General features: G+C 39.2%; 2 protein-coding genes, 1 long non-coding RNA gene and 1 pseudogene across 11 annotated transcripts in view; 2 read left to right on the top strand and 2 right to left on the bottom strand.

Annotated features, from left to right (window-relative positions):
* The window catches only part of LOC114145445 (cytoplasmic phosphatidylinositol transfer protein 1), a 104,897-nt gene extending 97,427 nt beyond the window's left edge, over nucleotides 1-7,470 (top strand). For 2 of the 9 annotated variants that reach the window (XM_028019018.1, XM_028019017.1), the window contains 6 exons: nucleotides 614-2,169; nucleotides 2,739-2,927; nucleotides 3,925-4,098; nucleotides 5,939-6,112; nucleotides 6,644-6,796; nucleotides 7,254-7,470. In XM_028019018.1, the coding sequence (XP_027874819.1) occupies nucleotides 614-2,169; nucleotides 2,739-2,927; nucleotides 3,925-4,098; nucleotides 5,939-6,112; nucleotides 6,644-6,796; nucleotides 7,254-7,263 (2,256 nt within the window). In that variant the 3' untranslated portion in view covers nucleotides 7,264-7,470. Of the gene's footprint in view, nucleotides 1-613; nucleotides 2,170-2,738; nucleotides 2,928-3,924; nucleotides 4,103-5,938; nucleotides 6,117-6,643; nucleotides 6,797-7,253 lie in introns of those variants that run through there. The other 7 variants (XM_028019022.1, XM_028019021.1, XM_028019020.1 and 4 more) reach the window with 7 other exon arrangements.
* LOC114145449 (uncharacterized) lies at nucleotides 5,271-6,674 on the bottom strand. The gene is made up of 2 exons (XR_003595691.1): nucleotides 6,599-6,674; nucleotides 5,271-5,893 (listed from the first exon to the last, which is right to left on the bottom strand). It is a non-coding gene; the product is annotated as an uncharacterized LOC114145449 (long non-coding RNA).
* A 2,378-nt stretch (nucleotides 7,471-9,848) lies between the features above and the next one.
* On the bottom strand, nucleotides 9,849-12,622 carry LOC114145448 (ecto-ADP-ribosyltransferase 4-like; annotated as a pseudogene).
* A 350-nt stretch (nucleotides 12,623-12,972) lies between these two features.
* Nucleotides 12,973-15,883, top strand: LOC114145447 (ecto-ADP-ribosyltransferase 4-like). The gene is made up of 3 exons (XM_028019030.1): nucleotides 12,973-13,269; nucleotides 14,201-15,280; nucleotides 15,513-15,883. The coding sequence occupies exons 1-2, from the start codon at nucleotides 13,126-13,128 to the stop codon at nucleotides 15,080-15,082; spliced, it is 1,026 nt and encodes a 341-aa protein (XP_027874831.1). The 5' UTR covers nucleotides 12,973-13,125; the 3' UTR covers nucleotides 15,083-15,280; nucleotides 15,513-15,883.
* The last annotated feature ends 4,109 nt before the right edge of the window (nucleotides 15,884-19,992 follow it).

Raw genomic sequence — 19,992 nt, 5'->3', positions numbered from 1 at the left:
TGATTATACATGTTGATCTTATTACACTGCTCTTGACTTGTATACAATTGATTATTGATTTGTATGTCACATATCCCTGCTTAAGCTTGCTTAATAAATTCTTACTCTAAGATTCTAATGAGGTTGGTGGACATTGGAATTAATTGAGTCATTTAATCATTTTTTTTAGTTCTTTTAATAAAGGTAAAACTAAGGTACATGGTTCTAGTAAAGAGGAGGCTTCATAATTTCCTTTGGCGAGAGTAAAATAATGACCCAGGGACTTACATCCAAGTCACTAAATTTAATCTAGCCGGTTCCAAGAGCAAGTTATATTTTAGAAAGCGAGCTACCGTTAACAGGAGTGGTTATTGGAATTACGCAGCTGTGAGGGCTACTCAGCTGACTGTTTCTTAACTGAAAAGGGTCGTAACTTCTGGATTGGAGGTAGTTAGAGCTAGACGAATCGCTTTCGACACCAGTTTAAATAGATTATCTCTTATAGATCTCTTTTAGGGTAATACCCAGGTCTTAGAGATTTTCCGGACCTGTTAGACAGAGAACTGGTCAGTAGTCAGCCCCGGAGGGTTGTGATGAAGTGGGCGGGGCTAGCTATTGCAGGATAACGGACAACATCTTTAAAGTCCCACCTGGAAGAGACCAACCAATCAGAACAGTGATGACCATGGGAGTGGCTGGCATTGGGAAAACACTGTTAACACAGAAGTTCACTCTGGACTGGGCTGAAGGCAAAACCAACCAGAACATTGATTTCATATTTCCATTCACTTTCAGAGAGCTGAATATGTTGAAAGAAGAAAAGTTGAGCTTATTAGGACTGATTCATAAATTCTTCACTAAAACCAAAGAAATCAGCAGCTTTGAAACTTTACAGGTTCTGTTCATCTTTGATGGTCTGGATGAGAGTCGACTTTGTCTGAATTTCAAGAACAATCTCATCCTGAATGATGTTACAGAGTCCAGCTCATTGGATGTTCTGCTGACAAACCTCATCAGGGGGACACTACTTCCCTCTGCTCTCCTGTGGATAACTACACGACCTTCAGCAGCCAATCAGATCCCTGCTGAGTTCACCGACATGGTAACAGAGGTCATAGGGTTCACCGACCCCCAGAAGGAGGAATACTTCAGGAAGAGATTCATAAATGATGAAGAGAAGGCCAACAGGATCATCTCTCACATCCAGAAATCAAAAAGTCTCCACGTCATGTGTCACATCCCAGTTTTCTGCTGGATCACTGCTAATGTTATGGAGGATGTGATGAAGACCAGAGAGGGAGGAGAGCTGCCCAAGACCCTGACTGAGATGTACATAGAGTTCCTGGAGGTTAACTTCGCAATCAAGGAGGACAAATATTTTGGAAAAGCTGAAGAAGATCCAGAGAACAGGAAGCTGATTGAGTCTCTAGGAAGATTGGCTTTTGATCAGCTTCTGAAGGGAAACCTGATCTTCTATGACAAAGAGCTTGAAAAGTGTGGCGTTGACATCAAAGATGCTGCGTTGTTCTCAGGAGTGTTCACTGAAATGTTTAAAAGAGAGAAAGGGATGTGTGACATCTCAGTCTACTCCTTTATTCATCTGAGCATCCAGGAGTTTCTGGCTGCAGTCTACATGCTCCACTGTTTCACCAGCAGGAAGTCAGAGGTGATCAAGACGTTCCTGGGAGAAGAATACAATGAAACATCTCTAGATGAGTTCATGAAGAAAGTCATGGAGAAATCCCTCAGCAGTAAAAATGGCCACCTGGACCTGTTTGTCTGCTTCCTTCATGGTCTCACTGTGGAGTCCAACCAGAGCCTCATAGGAAGCCCGCTGGGTCAGACAGAGAACAGTCCAGAAACCATCCAGAGAATCATCACCAACCTGAAGGAGATGAACACTAATAGAATCTCTCCTGACCAGTATATAATGTCAACTGATAGAATCTCTCCTGAAAGAAGCATCAACATCTTCTACTGTCTGGTGGAGATGAAAGACCTCTCATTTTATCAGGAGATCCAACGGCTGCTGGATTCAGGGAAGAAGCTCTCAGTGACTGACTGTTCAGCTCTGGCTTTCATGCTGCAGATGTCAGAGGTTCTGGATGAGTTGGACCTGGAGAAGTACAACACATCAGAAGCAGGACGACGGAGACTGCTTCCAGCTGTGAGGAACTGCAGAAAGGCTCAGTGAGTCCAGATGTTTTCATTTCATTCAGAACTATTGTCCTCCTGTTTCTTCTTCTTCTTTTCTCATTCTGCTGGCATTCATTTTACTATGTGTCAGGCTGTGTGCAGCCACTCAGCTGGAAACGGATCATATAAAGTCTTTAGAGCAGATGTTTACCACTGGTTTCCTTGGAGGTAGATGTTTTTGGTAACTACCTCATATATATCAACCCCTCTTCCAGTGTTGGCCCATTGTAATATCATCTGTATTAAAAGCAAATATGTACGACCTCATGTTGTGTTTAGTCTGATAAAATAAGTGTGAAATTGAGCTTTAAGAGTTTGGACCTAAACCAGTCAAAGAAAAGGACTGCTGTATTTTTTTAATTTAATTGGATTAATATGTTGAGAAGTTTCATCCAGTATACCAGAACCTGGACTTTAATCAGGAACTGCACAGATTCTCTGTGGGGTCAAACTCAGTAAATTGAAGATCAGATGATGACATCACTGTTATCATACAGTATTTAGTCTGTTTATGATCCAGATTGATTTCATTAGAACTGACTTTATTTCTTCTCTAATCACAGACTTGGTGAATTTTCGCTCCAAAACGATGAAGTTAAAGTTGTGGCCTCAGCTCTGAAGTCCAACCCAGATCTGACTGAACTGGAAATAAGTCAGATCTACATACTGGGAGATGAAACCTTTGGAGACTCTGATATGAAGCCTCTGATTAAGATCCTGGAGACTTCAGTCAGTAAAGTGAAGAATCTGGGGTTTGTTTTCTCTATTTATTCAATAAAATCATTCATTGATTCTTCAATCATTAGCTTAATTAATAAGTTAATTTAATATATTTTCTTTTTTAAAAATCTGTTTAAATGTCAGAATAAAATCTCAAAAACATTTGACCTTATAAAGGAATTATTTTCTTATTTCTGACTTTGAGATTATTTAACTTTGTTTTTCAGTTTTTCTGATTTTAAAATGTTTTTGACTGATGAACAAAAATGAGTAAAATAATTCAAATGATGTTAATTAATGATGGAGATGTTTCAGTTTGGTTTGGGAAAGATTCAGATTGTTTTATTTCTCATTTCTGATTCTCATCTTTACATCCAGAATGAAATGTTTTTCCTCCAGAGTCGAGCCACAAACACTGACAAGTTCAAATCATCATTAATGACCAAATCTAAGAAATGACTGATTGTAGAAAAGCAAATCTATATGAAATGAATGAACATGAGGTTTGCAGCAGCAGCAGGTTCCTCAGCTTTGTCCTGAAGCTGTGGTTCTGTTGGGCCGGGTCAGAGAGGAACCGTCCTCTTCAGTCTGACAGCTGTCAGTCGGTTGGAGCCTCGTCTCTGTGATGATGCTTCATCAGGTCACGTCTCCTTAGGAAATAAAGGCCTCCATTGGCTTTCAGCAGCTTTAATAAGAGCCCAAGGCCATTAATGAATAAACTGAGTGGTTCTGATCCAGTTACTAAGTCGGGTCTCCAGCTGGTTATCAGGAACGAGCAGAAATAGCTCACCTCATCCAGGCTGCCGCTCATAGAAAACTTTGAGTTTCTTTTTTTGATCAAATGTTCTGGTTCTGCTGGTTTGGACTCTTTAAACCAGTTTGACTGGATCAGATGTTAGAATCAGTTCATCATGTTTCTTTTACATTCAGGGAAATTAATATTCTACATTATTATTATTTATTTGTTCATCTTTCAGTTTTAACCTGCATCCTGTTGGCTTCAGCTCACATCTTTTATTCTTTATTCAGATTGAGGGACTGCAGTTTGTCAGAGACCAGCTGGACTTCTCTGTTCTCAGCTCTGAAGTCCAACCCGACCCATCTGACAGAACTGGAGCTGAGCAAAACCAACCTGGAAGGTTCTGGAATGAAGGAGCTCTGTGGTTTTCTACAGACTGAAGGCTGCAGACTGAAGACATTGGCGTATGTAATTATATAATTGTTGATATTTCTGTGAATAATTAGATATAACTGATCATAAATGAAAGTTTAAATCTTCTGTTCTAATAAATATTTTCTGAGTTTGTTCCTGGACTTGAATCCAGAGTTTAATTTAGTCCCTCTGTGTAACTGAGTTGGACCCGCTGATCTGAGGTCAGAACAGGACAGCATTCGGACCCCCAGTGTGTAGAAATCCCCCTCATGTATAGCAGGTCAAAGGTCAAGATGCAAAAAGAGAGAGAATGAAATCTCCCTTTATTGAAGTTGCACAAATCCCACACTTAGTTTTAAATATTCTGCTATTTGTTCATAATCATCCAGTCCAGGTTTAAAGAGTCTAGGTGTTTTCATTTTAACTAGAGTAGATTAAAGATGCTGATAGTAATGAAACATTAGGTGGAATCGCCCTTTATCCATTTCCTGAATCAGAAGCTGCAATCAGAAACCAACTTCAGCTTTGTCTGAAAAATTCCAGATAACTGAGTTTTTCTCTGAGCTCAACAGGCTGCAGGTTCTTCAGGGAGTATTCTGCTCCCAGACATCAGAACCAGCAAATGAATCTGAAGCAGGTGTGCTAGGAGAGGTTCTCCACATGCTCAGACTAAAGGTTCACAGTCACACAGAGATGGACAGAGAAAGTAGACTAACTCTGGATGAAATGGTTCCTAGAAACAGGGAAGCTTTCTGGGGACTTGGCTGCCTGCTCATATGGAGCTGCAGCACATGAAGGAGTTTTATGCTGGCAGGAAGCAAAACAAAATGGAAGCAAGTGATGAGTTTCCATTTTAGTGTCAATTCCACTAATGGAGCAAACTCCAAGTCAGTCATCCTCCAAACCACTGAGAGCAGCTTCCAGAGGAAAATCTGAGTTTGTTCTGACAGTCAGACTCTATCAGGTTGACCACAGTCTTCTGGCAGAGTTCCTGGACATTAAGGAGACATAAATAATATAAAGATAATTAATTAACAGTCCTGTGGTAAATACTGACTTTGTGAGGGTTATGGTGTTAAAGTCATTTTGTTCAAACATCTTGATTCAGCTCTTATTTTGTAGGACAGGAAATGAGATCTTACCTTTGTAATGCTTTGTATGCAACAGGGTTCAGCAGTTCACTGAAATCATTCTCATGTGGTTTACCTGGAAAATAGATATAAAAATGACTCATCTGCACCTTCCTGTTTTTCCTTTATGATAATGTTCCCATTTATGCAGCCATCTCTGATGAAGGATTCAGAACTTGAACTAAATGACCCACATCAATCTCACAGAGAAAAGGCTAAATATTTTCTAGTTGATAGTTCGGTAACTGAATCAGCACAAAATGAGAAAATGATCAACTTTCAGAATGTGAGCTTTAATGGATATTGTAAAACACTGAATTAGACAGATTGAAATAAACCCGTTTACATCTGTCATACTTAGCAATGAGCTGAAGTTAAAATACAACCAGCAAGAAAACCTAATTAATAGATTAATTAACAAAAACTGGAGACATAAAATATCTCTGTTGATAAATGATGGTACAGAGCAGTCAGCCTGTAAGGAAACATGGAGAGAGAAAAAAAAAACATCCGACTGAGTTTAAGATCCTGAGAAACTTTTAGAAAAACTTTTGAGTTTCTTTTTTGATCAAATGTTCTGGTTCTGCTGGTTTGGACTCTTTAAACCAGTTTGACTGGATCAGATGTTAGAATCAGTTCATCATGTTTCTTTTACATTCAGGGAAATTAATATTCTACATTATTATTATTTATTTGTTTATATTTCAGTTTTAACCTGCATCTTGTTGGCTTCAGCTCACATCTTTTATTCTTTATTCAGATTGGATGATTGCAGTTTGTCAGAGACCAGCTGGACTTCTCTGTTCTCAGCTCTGAAGTCCAACCCGACCCATCAGACAGAACTGGACCTGTACAGAACCAACCTGGAAGGTTCTGGAATGAAGGAGCTCTGTGGTTTTCTACAGACTGAAGGCTGCAGACTGAAGACATTGGCGTATGTAATTATATAATTGTTGATATTTCTGTGAATAATTAGATATAACTGATCATAAATGAAAGTTTAAATCTTCTGTTCTAATAAATATTTTCTGAGTTTGTTCCTGGACTTGGATCCAGAGTTTAATTTAGTCCCTCTGTGTAACTGAGTTGGACCCGCTGATCTGAGGTCAGAACAGGACAGCATTCGGACCCCCAGTGTGTAGAAATCCCCCTCATGTGAAGCAGGTCAAAGGTCATTCAACCCAGTCTAGAAAAGTGAATTCCAGCTCCTGGAATCCAACAGGAACAAATCTATAATCAATGATTGATGCTTCAACACTTTGATCAGAACCTGAAATGATTTTACTGACTAAAATCCTCCAACACAACATGACCCAGTATCAGGTTCTGGTTCTGAAGTCAGCAGGTCTTTATTGAAGCAGCAGCATGTTGGCATTAATATTCATGAGAATCTTTAACTGGTTCTGTTGGACTGGTTAACCTGCATCCTGTTGGCTTCAGCTCACATCTTTTATTCTTTATTCAGATTGAACTGGTGCAGGTTGTCAAAGATCAGCTGTGATTATCTGGCCTCAGCTCTGAAGTCCAACAGCCTCCGGCTGACAGAACTGAACCTGAGAGGAAACAACCTGAAGGAGTCAGATGTTCAGCAGCTGAAAGAGCTTGTAGAGACTGTATGGTAAGTAAATGTTTGTAAAGAGTCCAGCTGCTGTCAGCATATTGAACTAAACCCAGTTAGCCTCACAGCAAAGCTCCAGTGTTCCCAGTAAAGCTGCAGCTTCTCAGTGGGAGGAGAATGGTTCAGGCTTCCTGGTTGGACACAGAGACAGCAATCAGCCAATCAGAGGAGCAGCAGCTTGCTGTGTTCCCGTGTTGGTGTGAAGATGAGTGTTGTTGCTGTCCATGTCTCCAGGAAGTCCAGCTGGACTCCAGCGTCCAGCCGTCCAACATGGTTAGAGACAGTGGTCCTCATTCAACAGGAAACAACCGATCAGGTTCATCTTGGTCACAGCTCTGAGATCAGTCTGACTGCAGCCTGGAAACCATCTACTGGATGTGCTGCGTCACTGACTGCTGCTGGAGAGAGGCTGGAAACACTCACTGATCTGCTCTCTCCTTCCTTCTTCTCTCTGCAGGTGGGACTGATCTCTGTAAAGTAGAGAATGGTCTCAGTGTCCTGCTGATCCTCAGAGGTTGAAGCTGCAGCAGTTTTGAGTCTAAAGAGACTGACTGGATCATGATGATGACCTCTGACCTCTGCAGACTTTCCTCCTGTTTATTTTCTCATGTCTGTCATTTAGTGTCTGAAATTGTTTGTCTATTTGAATCAATAAAGATCCAATTCCAACTGGACTCCATTTAGAGGCTTCATTGAGTTTTGATCTGAACTGGATTCAACTGGAAAGTTGATCTTTTTTTCTCTCTGATTCATTTTCATCCTGGAACCAGAAATGGTCTGAAAATGGAAACATGGGAATCATTTTCAGTTCAGGTTTGAAGCCATGAAAGACACTTCAAACCTATTTTCTCTGCTGCTTCTTCCTTCTGTTGACGTGAAAATGTTCCTCAAAGCTCCACAGATAAAAAGATGATCTGAGCTTTTTAAGCTTCTTATGGCAGAAGTTTATTTTTATGTTATTCAGACGGAAGATGTTCAAATAAAACACATTTAAACAATAAATACTGTTGTGTTTTTTTCTAGGCTTCTTCGTTAACCTGCTTCAAACAATTAGGGTACATTCATTATCTTTCCCAGTGTTTTACTACACATATATTTTTTATGTTTGATATATATATTTATAATTATATTTTCAGGTCGTGATTCTCAAAATTACACACAGTTCATCTTTTTGGGAGGATTTCTATTGAAGTTTAGTTATATATTCACTTATGAATCCTATAGTGACTCTGATTTAACAACATATTGTAAGCTGATTTTCACTTTTTACTTGATAAAAGTGAAAATTAGAACAAATACAGATAAACAAATCATCTGGTTGAACATTTCGGTATGAAGAATATCTGCAGTTACGAAATTTCTCCATGTGAGGGCAGTAAGAACTAAAATTGTTAAACTTTAGTTTTCTCTAAATAGTTTCTATATTTTTAAATAGATATTGAGAAATATAGAGGTTTGTGTGTGTGTTTATATATATATATATATGGCCATTATTTTAGACTGTAGCAGGAAGCCGGAGCCCCCGGAAAAAAACCTGCAAATGTCTTTTTGATATTTTATTTATGAAATGTAATTACAAAATGTATTTCTGACATTTTGTAGTTAAATGTCAGAAATACATTTAATTATTTCTGAGCCTTTATTCTGAAATAAAGGCTCTAGTGGCCTTTATTTAATAGTAGTAGACAGGAAAGTGGGTTATGAGAGAGGGGATTCAAACCCAGGACTTTGTTGCTGCAAGGCAACAGTGCTCCCAACTGAGCCACTGTCCAACCGTTTTGTTCACAAAATTAATGTTTTACTCACATCTAAGGAGAATTTAGAGGCCAATTCACCAAACAGTCATGATTTTAGACTGTGGCAGGAAGCCGGAGCGCCCAGAGAGAAACCTGCAAACAGGAAACCTGTCTAATCTTTTTACCCTTTGATCCCAGAAGATTTTGTGTCTCATGTCATGAATGTTTTAGTAACTGAACTCATCAACATGTTCTGTCCCAGTTACTGAAACTTCTCCAGCCTCAAAATGCTCAGTTATTTTCTCATCAGGGATATTTTCCTCAACCAAACTAATAATTTCTAGCTCCTCTCGGAAAATACCTTAATCGCTTTCGAGAGGAGAGGCTGGAGGAACCGTCGCATTGGATCCGTTTACCCGGTCTTTGTCTTCTTCCTTTCCTTCTCATAAAGGTAAATGAAGCCCCTTCTGAACATGTCTTCACTGCAGCGGCTGTCTGCAGTGAAGACATGTTCATCAACAGCCTTCAGTATTTGCTGTTAGAGAAAGACTGATCTAAAGCAAGTAATGGTCAACCTCACATTACTTATTGGACCTGTTCTAGTTATTACTTCTAATGAAGGCTGCATATTTTACACGGTTTGTACCATTTTAATCTCTACTAGAGCCTATGTATTAAATATTTCTACATAATATAGTCACAATATGTTGTAAGCAATATTTCTACACTTGAATTACTCGTCTGCTCTTTAGTTTGTTTGACACAGTGCAGTGTTAAAGTGAACAACACGGCTGAAAATGTAAAGAATTTTGCAATTTTGGCCCCAAATCGAATCCAGCTATAACACTTTTCCCACTATATGTGCTGTAAAGTGTTTTGTTGTTGACTTACAATTTAGAAACCACTAGCTGCGTTCTTGTTAGCTGTGCAGGAGGCTCCACATTTTCTGCTTTTGGGTCTGATTCAGGGTCGAAGATGTACGGTTGTCTAACTGCACACCTGGTGGCAGCCATTTTGGCGCGAGTGTTAACGTTGAGTTGGGGGCGTGGCCAGCAGCAGCTTATTTGGATTTAAAGTGACAGAGACCCTAAAACAGCTCAAGGCCAATTTTGTGCTTAAAATGTGATGAACATATTTTGTATGCTTATATTCTCATTTAACAGGAGTTGGTATTGATTCAGATTAATTTTTAAATTAGAGAAAAAAGTGTGACCAATACAGAGTATTAGCGTCATACTAAGAAAAAAATAAGCCATATTATCAGAAAAAAGTCATATTCTGACTTTATTCTTATAATACTACTTTATTTTTTATTATTTCAACTTCTTGTGTGACTTTATTGTCATAATTTTATTTTTTTTAGTGTCGTAGATCAGAAATCTTTAACACTGTACAAAAAGTTTGAATAAATCAACCCAGAACTGAAAATATGAGGCTTTACTTCTTCCTCAGAGTGTGAGGAAAATCCTCTAAATGTTTTCTATGTAATGAAACCAAGTTAAAGTTGTGTGTAATCAATAAAAGTTTATTATAGTAAATAAAGGTTTTTCTGCTGCATTTATTTCAGCTGCTGGGAGACATCGTGTTGGAGATCAAAGGTCACGGTGAAAAACCCCTGAGGAGATCTACAAGGCGGTCAGGAGCAGCGACGCCATCAACATGGTGGTGCAGAGAGGAAACGAGTTCTTTGAACTCCAAGTGACACCTGAATGCATCGAGTGACGATGCACACTGGTAGCCAAACATTTGCCAGGGAGGAAACTGTGAAACTTGATGTATTAATTAATGTGAATACTTTTATTCATATAGAGTGAAAGTTGAAGTGTGGACATATTTTAGCAGCTTTACAGTTAATTTCCCAAACAGATGTCAAATTTTAAAAATGGGCCACGTTCCACGTAGGAACAGAAATAACTCCAAAATGATCGGGCTGCATTTAGATTGGTCAACAAAATTAATGACATGGCAGTTAAACTGTGAGCTGGGGGTGACGGTAAGGGAAATGCTGCATCACTTGACTTACAAAAAGAAATAATAACATGAGGTAAACATTGTTTCTAGTTTCTCTTTTTATTTATATGTAATGGTATTGTGTACTAGCAACATTACAGGCTGTAATGGGATTGGATAGTGCTGTGCGAATTTGAAACTCTGCCAGCTGATCTGATTCTACGATAAAGCTTCACAATAACACAGAGCAGTAAAAGCGACAGGACAAAACAAATTATGGTGAAAATGAGCCAAAATCCCTCCACAGGTAATGCAGATATGGACTGCAACTGGTTGCGCTCTTTGTCATAAACACAGTTCAAATTACTTGTAAGTTTGTAAGTGATTTCACATGAACTGGTTTGTTTCTGGACGTCAGTGACTGTAAAAACTTCATACGGAGGAATCACCACTTGATTATTTCCTTTAAGGACGGAGTATTTAGTTATGTTTGCTCCAAAGCAAGAGTATATCTCAAAACATGAAACATTTCCATTAAAATCCCACTCATCAGAGCCTAAAATGAAGGTGCTGAACCGAACCTGACCAGTGGAGATGTTGAGCTCCAAAACGGTTTCGGTTCTGTAGTTCGTACTCCAACACATCACCTAATTTTGTTTTAAAATTAGAATCGCCTCACTTAGAGAGGAATAAAGGGAGATGGGTTCGAACGTGGCCCTTTGCTTCGGAGTTCTTTCTGCAGGTTCAGAGTTCTTGTTCCCCGGTTTCAGCACCACATCAGTGAACATGTATAAAGCCAGAGAATGGATTTTCTCCATGTAGTTTTCTAATGGTTCTTTCAGGTTTTGCTCTGCTTTGCTCCAGGCTTTGCTGAAATTTGCGCTGCAGGTGTGCCATTTTTGTTCCATAGCCTCATCATTCAGAACCTCGACTTCGGTTCTGCAGCCAGCAAACTTGTCCTCGTCATCGAGGTCAGAGGTCGAGAACTCTGAAAAGCAGAGGAGAAAACTGCTTCGAGAGTGCTCACCAGACGGCAACACATGTGGAGAACTGTTGCACATTTTCATCTTAAAAATGGTCAAAAACAATCAGACAAAGGCTTATGTGGTAGCTTAAAGACACACGTCAGGCTCTTGAATTTTAAATTCCACGTCGGTCATTTGATATTTATGATAATTTGCAGTTTAAAGTATGATTGGGTAAAAATAAGTCACACTGTGACTTACCTCTCCAACAGTGTCCCTCCAACTGAGACACATATATATGACAAAAGTTACAAGCAGTCCTTCTAAAAAAAACAAAGAAGCAATCACACATGCAGACACCTTCTGTTGCCTTTTCAGAGATGGCATCATTCATCTGGGGGAAGAAAGAAAACACACCATGTAACTCAACATAATCAGAGTAAGTTGAGACGGCACCCCGAAATCTAAACTCTTTTGGCATAACTTGATCTACTTCCAAGTAATGTACATGATTTTAAAAAATCTGGTAAAATGGGGAATTATCAATCAATCAAATTTTATTTGTATAGCACATTTCAGCAGCAAGGCATTTCAAAGTGCTTTACATCATTACAAACACAAAAACACAATGCAATATAGAATCAATAATCAAAACACAGCATTAAGTCAGGTTAAATTTGTAATTGATTACATTTCAAATACAATCCTAAAATAAACCTTAAATGGTTTATTTTCCTTTTTTGGTTTGGTTTGGTTTTTTTTTTTTTGGTTTATTTTCCTTAAATACACGAAAAGCTAAGAAGCAGTTTACTACAGTTCCTTGCAAAAGTATTTAGACACAACAAACCTTTAGTGACCTATTTTGCAAAGCTCCAACCCTGCCATGGATTTCATCAATCTATCAAAGATTTTTCCAAATATTCAAACTAACCACAGGCAGCTCGCATACAGAGGAGAGTGAAATAAATGGGAAAATAAGTTTGATAACTTACCACATGCTGTTCACCGCTGTGATGAAGGCTACATGTAAATGTTGCGTGTTTCTGTGTTTTCTGAGCTTGAATGACTCACCTTTGTTTGCGTTAGCCAGAGCTGGTAGCTAAACCGGATTTGCTAGTTTTACCACCTGGAGGATCTTCCTCTAGCCGTGCAAACACAGACAGAAAGTGGAGTGTTTATTACATATAAATGCATACAAATGATGATTTTTTTTTTTTTTAAATCTACATGGTGCAGCATAGCAAACTGCAAACTAAAGCTAGAAGTTTCAAAAAAAATGAGTAAGATGAAAGGTGAACTTGATCAGTTGTTTCTTATCTAGCAATAACTTCTGTGCAAACACAGCATGCAAACTCTTGGTTATTTTGAGCACCGGTTTTAATGAAGGTGTGGGCTGAGTAGTTGCACCTGTAAATCCTGTCCTGCAGCAATGTCTAGGTGGAGATAAAAAACCATTTCCTGTCCTAGCCTCTGTCTTTTTTTGTGCTCCATGGATTATGAAGCCAGTTGCAGTAAAAAGGTAAGCCTAAATGTTTTCATTTTGTTGCTAAAGGTGGATTACAAGATTTTAAAAAGCCCTGTGTTTTCCCTTGACAACAGTAAATTGCCGATCTTCAAAAACATTCAAGGTTTTTTTAAAAAGTCAACAACATTCCTTGGTCATTTCTTTAAACCAGATATGACATTTTGGTGGGAATCAACGCGTGGGATTAAACTCTTGAGAAACCTGGTTTCTCTTTGCGGACTGTTGCTGCTCCTGGTCCTGGTCCTGTTGTATAATGGCCCGTTTCTAATCCTGTGGTGGCACCAGAGATCTGCCGAGGTGAGATTATTTTGTTTTCCTTAAATAAACCAAAAGCTAAGAAGCAGTTTACTACAGTTCCTTGCAAAAGTATTTAGACACATCAAACCTTTTCACATTTTATCATGTCACAATTACAAATTTCCTTATATTTTATTTGGGTTTTAATGTGCCAAGACAAAGAAAGCATCATTAATTGGATGAAATTAGAGAAACATTTTTCGGGCGGGGGAGCAGCATTACATTATGGATATGTTTAGTAACCCCCTTTTTTTATTATAAAATATGGTGACTAAACTCAGTGAGATTGGAAGGATACCAGCTATGAGTTGTGGATGTTTAATGTTGGTGTCCTGACTCAAGTCTTTCGCAGCCTGCAACAGGTTTTCTTCCACTACTGTCTGTTCTGCCCTATGCAAGTTACACTGACAGTTTAGAGCTCCCTCTGGTGGTTGGTTTTTTTTTTTTACACATTTGTTTAAACTCTCCATGTTGTGACTAGTTGGCTCATGTATGCGCTGTCAATTGTTCTAGTGGCGGAGAAACAACTTCCTGTTACCTCCGTCTTTGGTGGTCATGCTAACTAGCTTTAGCATTCATGGTGACCTCTGTTGTGGTGTAGCAAATATTATTTCACATATTATCTGATACCACACTGTCACGACATAGTGATAGTTTTAACAGATATGTAAAAACATATTTTTTTTGCCATGTCACCCCTGAAGAAAAGAATTATGATACAAGCAGTATGATGCTAGCAGTATGATGCTAGTAGTATGATGCTAGTAGTACTTGTTATGACTCTGTTCTTGTAATTTGATTTTTTATTGTCTTAGTGTTGCCTTAATACTCATATTTTCCACAGTAGAAAAATTCCAGGCAATTGAAGAATAAAATTATTTTTAATAATTTCCTGAAAGTGTTTCACATGATCAACCATCTCTCATTCCAGAATGCTGCAGTCTTACCCCTGGATATGGCTCCAGATTCCATTGACGACATGTATGATGGCTGTCGTTCTAAATCCATGTCTCTCATCAACCTGTATGGTGTGTTTGAGTGGCAAGTCAACATGAACTTTAGCTACGCCTGGGCTGTAGTCGAGAGAAATGCCAAGAAACCTGTGCACAAGCACCTGCAAGACGATCACGCCACGTCCTTGTACATTTTCACAAAACTGGCCAACATCCGTAAGGATTTCAACACGGCCGTGAAAACGGGAAAACACAAGTACAGCACCGATGGCTTCATGTTTCATTTTCTGTATTTCTACTTGACCGATGCCATTCAAGCCCTGAATCCGAACCACTCAGAGTGCCGAACCGTTTACTTGAGAACTTGGAAACGGTTCGAGCAGGATATCGTCAACACAAACGTCCGCTTTGGGGGATTCACCTGGGCAATCTCAAGCAAGCAGTCATCTAAGGTCAAGGGCAACGTCTCCTGTTTTGAGATCCAAACGTGTTTCGGTGCTGACATCACGCATTACTCCAGCGTAAACCAGAGGGGACAGGTGCTCATTCCAACCTATGAGGTTTTCCGGGTCACGGACGTTGTGATGGGCGACCCGTGGTGCGGCGTGGTCTACAAGCTTCAGAGCACCAAGAAACCAAAAGCAGACCAAAACTGCAAACTGAGTCAGGAGCTGACAAAATCCCTTTTGGGTGGAGGATTTTTAAACTGGGGTGGAGGCAACACTGTGACCATGTCAGCATGCGCTGCGCTGCTAATGATAAACTCTTTCATTCTCGTGAAACGCAAACAGAAAAGCTACGTGGCTGTTGTGTTGGGTGCTGTGATCGTCCTGATGATTTTCATGTTATTGCTTATTTAACTGCAGTCTTAATTTATATTATAAACACTTGGAGGACATTCAAATATTCCAAAAGACATTTTCTTTAAAAGTATTTTCCAAAATAATTAACTACAAAATGGTGATTATTTGTCCTAAATGAATATCTTTGTTCTGCATATGTACATTGGGAATTTTGTGAATTCACCTGACCAAATAAAATAAAGCAAAGTCCTATATCAGGGGTCTCAAACTCCAGTCCTCGATGGCCGCAGACCTACAGTTTTCAGATGTGCCACAGGTACAAAACACTGGAATGAAATGGCTTAATTGCCTCCTCCTTGTGTAGATCAGTTCTCCAGAGCCTTGCTAATGACCTTATTATTCTATTCAGGTGGTGCAGCAGAGGCACATCTAAAAGTTGCAGGACCGCGGCCCTCGAGGACCGGAGTTTGAGACCCCTGTCCTATATGTACTAAGTTTGTAAGCCAAATTAAAAGAGCTATAACACAGATGAAAAATGGTAACTTCAAGTCCAAAATGTCTTTAAATTATTAATTTTTGTTTAATTCTAGGGTTGATTTTAACTTCTAGTTGGTGGTTGAGCTGTTTCTTTGCACAGAATCTTTATTAAGTTTTAGTTTATCAATTTGTGGTTTTGAATGTCTGAGCTCCACAGGAAGTGGTCTGCAGGGGTCTTATGAGAAGCAGGAAGTGGGATGTTGACTACGAACTCTTGTTGCTCTGCAGAAATACTGTTAACACACAGAAATAATCTATTTATGTGTGAGGCCATTCATGACAATAGAATAATAGTGGTGTGAATAAATGCATGGTCTTGAATATAGTGTCATGTATGTATTGCCATGTCATATATTGTGTAGTATCACACAATATATGAACTGTGTTTTATTCTGCACAAGCTGTGCCAGATCCCTTACGTTTCTGTGGTTGGATCGATCAAAATTCAACTGTGTGTCGACGCACTTCTTTTATGTCCCATTATAAATCCTCCCAAATGTCCCATATTACGAATCATGTTCTTTCCATGTTCTTCATTTTGGAAAATGGTCATATCCAATAATGTGCCACATTTGATGAAGTCATTCGATAAGTCAAGATGAGAAAGTGTAAATTAGAAGACCTGTTACCGTGGCAACCGCCTGCTCCCCGCAAGACAAGCAAAGATTACGTTAAAAACATAACATTCAGTCCGTTACCATATCAAGTTTCCAGGCTTGATATTTATTTCTCGATTATTAATCAGCGCTTCCCTGAACACAGATGGTTGATTGACTAGCTGTACTTGGTGCTAACGTGGCTAACAGGAGTAACAGTTTAGTCCAAAGCCTTTTCTGCTAAAATAAAATCTTTAGTGTATGTCAGATACAGAAACATTGCATATTGATCTGTTTAGCTAACATAAGACTGTGTAGCAGACAGGCTTCAAGGTGTAGAAGTTGTATCAGTTCTGCCTTTATGCTGCACTTAGCTAACGGGAAGCTAAGTGTGTTTGTGAGACGGCCTCGCACGTGACCACGTAGAATGGCCATCAGCCAATGAGAAGCGGCCCCTGTGGTAAGGTCCATGGGGACGTTTGCGTGTTGCGGCGGAAAATTACCTGTCAAAATGCATCAAAACAATGAATCTAATATGGCATTTAAAAAACAAACACTTGACGGAGTTTGGCTACATCGAGGCTCAGTGCAGGAACTAAAGGACATCCGGAGCGGCTAGATAGCAGGTAAAGCAGGACACAACTACCAACACTCACCTGGATTAGCATCACGGTCAGAAAGCTAAACAAATAAACCGACAAATAATTAAAGTTTTCGAGGTAGCGGTGAAAGACGCCGGTTCTGCTCTCGCTGTTGAACCGCAGCTATTCGCTACTGGTAGTAATATTTCACAGACGGAGCGCCGCGGCTCAACCTCAACCGAGCAGTGAACAGCTGCAGCATATCTTAAACAAAACGATGTTAGATATACATTAAAACTTTCGCTGTCCTAACATAAGATAATCTCTGGGGAAAATAATGGATCTCCTCTGCCTCCTCCCTGTGTTCTGCAGAATTACTCAGCTCGGTCAGAAAGAACCAATCAGAACCAGCATTAATCAGCTCGCCGTGCTATCAGGAAGTTTTGCTTTAGTAACTCTGGATTGTTTATTTTGATGCAACCTGCATTTGACTTTGAATGAATGTTTCCTTTATTACTTGATGTGGCTTCACTGCCTTTGCTTTGCCTGCAGTAAAAGTAAAGGCTTTACTTTGACTTTTCCTCAAAGTGTCATTCAGACCATGCCAGTTATGGCCTAGTTTCACTGTGATTAGAAACACATTTTAACAGGCACGTGCAGAGGGGGGGCAAACGGGGCATCAGCCCCTGTCTCTTTTATCCTTGATGCTCCTTTTTGAGTTTTAAAAAATAAAAAAAATAAAAAAATCTTTTAAAATTTTTATTTTTAATCTGTATGTCAGAAGGCCTGCTTTTGCTCCTCAGCAATAATATTTAGCTAAATATAATAATTTAGCTAAATAAACTAGTCTGGCTGCCCTCAGTCTAATAATGACTCTCAGAGCCTCCATGTTGTTCAGACTCCGGGTCCATGGTGAGGAGGCGGTGGATCTGTGTCCTCTAACTATCAAATTATGGGCAAGAATATTTTTTCACACACTGGTTTGTGAATAAAAACGTAGGTCTGATGTTGAAGTTAGGAAAAACTGTTTCTATTTATATTTTCATAATTGTCTTCGCAATAGTGGAACAAAACCTGCTTCGCCCCTAAACACAGAAATGCTTCAGAGAAAACTTCTGACTTTAACTCAATTGTTCTGCTAAAAGCCCGGTTCGCTCCAGGCAGTCTGAGTCGGTTCCCCCGACAGATATAAAGAATATCTGTCTTTATTTCAGACATCCTGATATAAGACACGGTACTGCGACTGTCACCACGAGCCGCGACGCAGCTCAAAGCCCCGGTACCACCTGGTACCACCTGGTACCACCTGCTGACTGTTCACTCTGCTTCTCTTTTCTACCAGGCGGTTTAAAGCCTCTGCTGACAGGATCTGGGCTGGAGGTTTTGGGCTGTAAATAGAAGTTACTGCAGAACCTCAAGTGTTAAAGGAAGATTCGGCCCAATTAGAGTCACAAAATAAACATCAGAGAAAATATTGCAGCAATAATTAGAACCGCAGCAAAAAGCCAAACATGCCACAATGAAATGAATCAAAATGTCTCCAAAGCATCGGGGGACTGACAGGGGCCACCGGGGGATTCCAGGTAGATTCCAGGTGATTCCAGGTATATTCCAGAGATGCGCATAGCAGCAGCTGTTCCTCCAGGGCCGGCCCAAGGTAATATGGGGTCTTAGACAGAACCCCCCTCCCTCCGGAACCCGTTCTACTAAGAACCTCAGCATTAATAACATGTCTAAATATTGATCAGGTGAATCTGTGAGAGGGAGACCAGGTTTATTGGCCGAGTTTAAAATCAATCACTGATTATTGGTTATTTGCTGTGATGTATTTGTGAACAAACCCAATTCAAACACAAAGATATATTGTAGCCATGGTAACACAACAATCAAACTATCAAGATGATTCTTTAAACTTTTACAAAGTAAATTTCCTAATTAAATCCTAAATGTAAATATTTTTTTTCTCAGCTGAATGCATTAAATAAAATGTAATAACATTGTTATTCTCTATAAATGATGCTACAGGTTTAGATCTATGGTCTGTGTTACAATTAAACAATTTCTAGGGGCCCCTGAATGTCTGGAGGCCCCTGAATGGCCCCTACCAGCAGCTACTGAGTTTTCTTTGCCTTGATATCCCAGTCTTATAATTCTAGATCTAGAGGTTTAACATCAAACTATTATATAGATTTAACCCCTTCGAGCTTTTTGGATCTATAAATCAGTCTGCAGCCAGGTTGTTCTAGAGGTTAAATAGATATTATTAGGGCTTCATGAGTAAAATGGCAGCAAATTTGCTTATTTCATAACTTCATAACCTTTGACCTTCTCTCCTCTGGTCTGTTAGATCAACTCAAACCTCCAGGACTGTCAGCAGCAGAAACAGATACTTTATACCTGTTGGGGAAAATATAGACTATATTTGCTTTGCATTTCCCCGCATGATGGCAATGATATAGTAGGATCCAATTAGATTCTTGATTAATATGGGTTGTTGCTGTGTTGTTGTAGGATGTGTTTAAGATCTTGTTCAATGTGCCCTTTTTTAACTTTGAGCCCCTGCCCCTCCAAAGGTCTCTGCACGGCCCTGCATGTCAGCATTGTGCACGTATTAAATTATACTTTATTTTAGTATTAGGATTATATGTGTGGTGTTTGTATAATAAAGGATGAATGAATTAATATGACTTGATTCAAGTTTCAGGTAAAATGTGTCACACAAGGGGCGACTGTGGCTCTTTGGTAGAGTAGTCATGATTGCTGAGCCACTACTTTTTAAACACAGGAATTCAGCACAACTACACACTGGTGTTTTCCACAAAATAATTTACAAAAGAAAAAAATAACTTTTCTCAATAATAATGGATAAATGTGTGCTATTGTATAAGGAATGTACTTGGTACCAAAAGTGATGATGTGGGGGTTTGTTAATTACTGCACTGGTGGTAAAAAAAAGCCAATTTTATTACTTGTAAGTGTAACAGAATGTTTGGATGTAAAATATTTAGTCGTCATATTAATATCCTAATATTTGTTTCATTCGTCTACATTTTCTTCATAACCCAATCACAGCTTGTCCTTTTCCAGGACTTTGGTTCTGATGTGGCAACATTGATGAAGCTGTTTTATCAGTGGATTTGGTCTTAAATTAATAACAGAATATCTGAATTGGATCGTCTAAATATCTGCTGAAATTCTCCTGAACTCCCTGCTCATCGTCTCTAAGCATCATTTTAGGGCTGTAGAAAAGAAA

The sequence above is a fragment of the Xiphophorus couchianus genome, chromosome 5 (assembly GCF_001444195.1).
Source record: "Xiphophorus couchianus chromosome 5, X_couchianus-1.0, whole genome shotgun sequence".
NCBI lineage: Eukaryota > Metazoa > Chordata > Actinopteri > Cyprinodontiformes > Poeciliidae > Xiphophorus > Xiphophorus couchianus.
The sequence above is the reverse complement of the archived record's forward strand: the minus strand, read 5'-3'. Positions and strand labels throughout refer to the sequence as shown.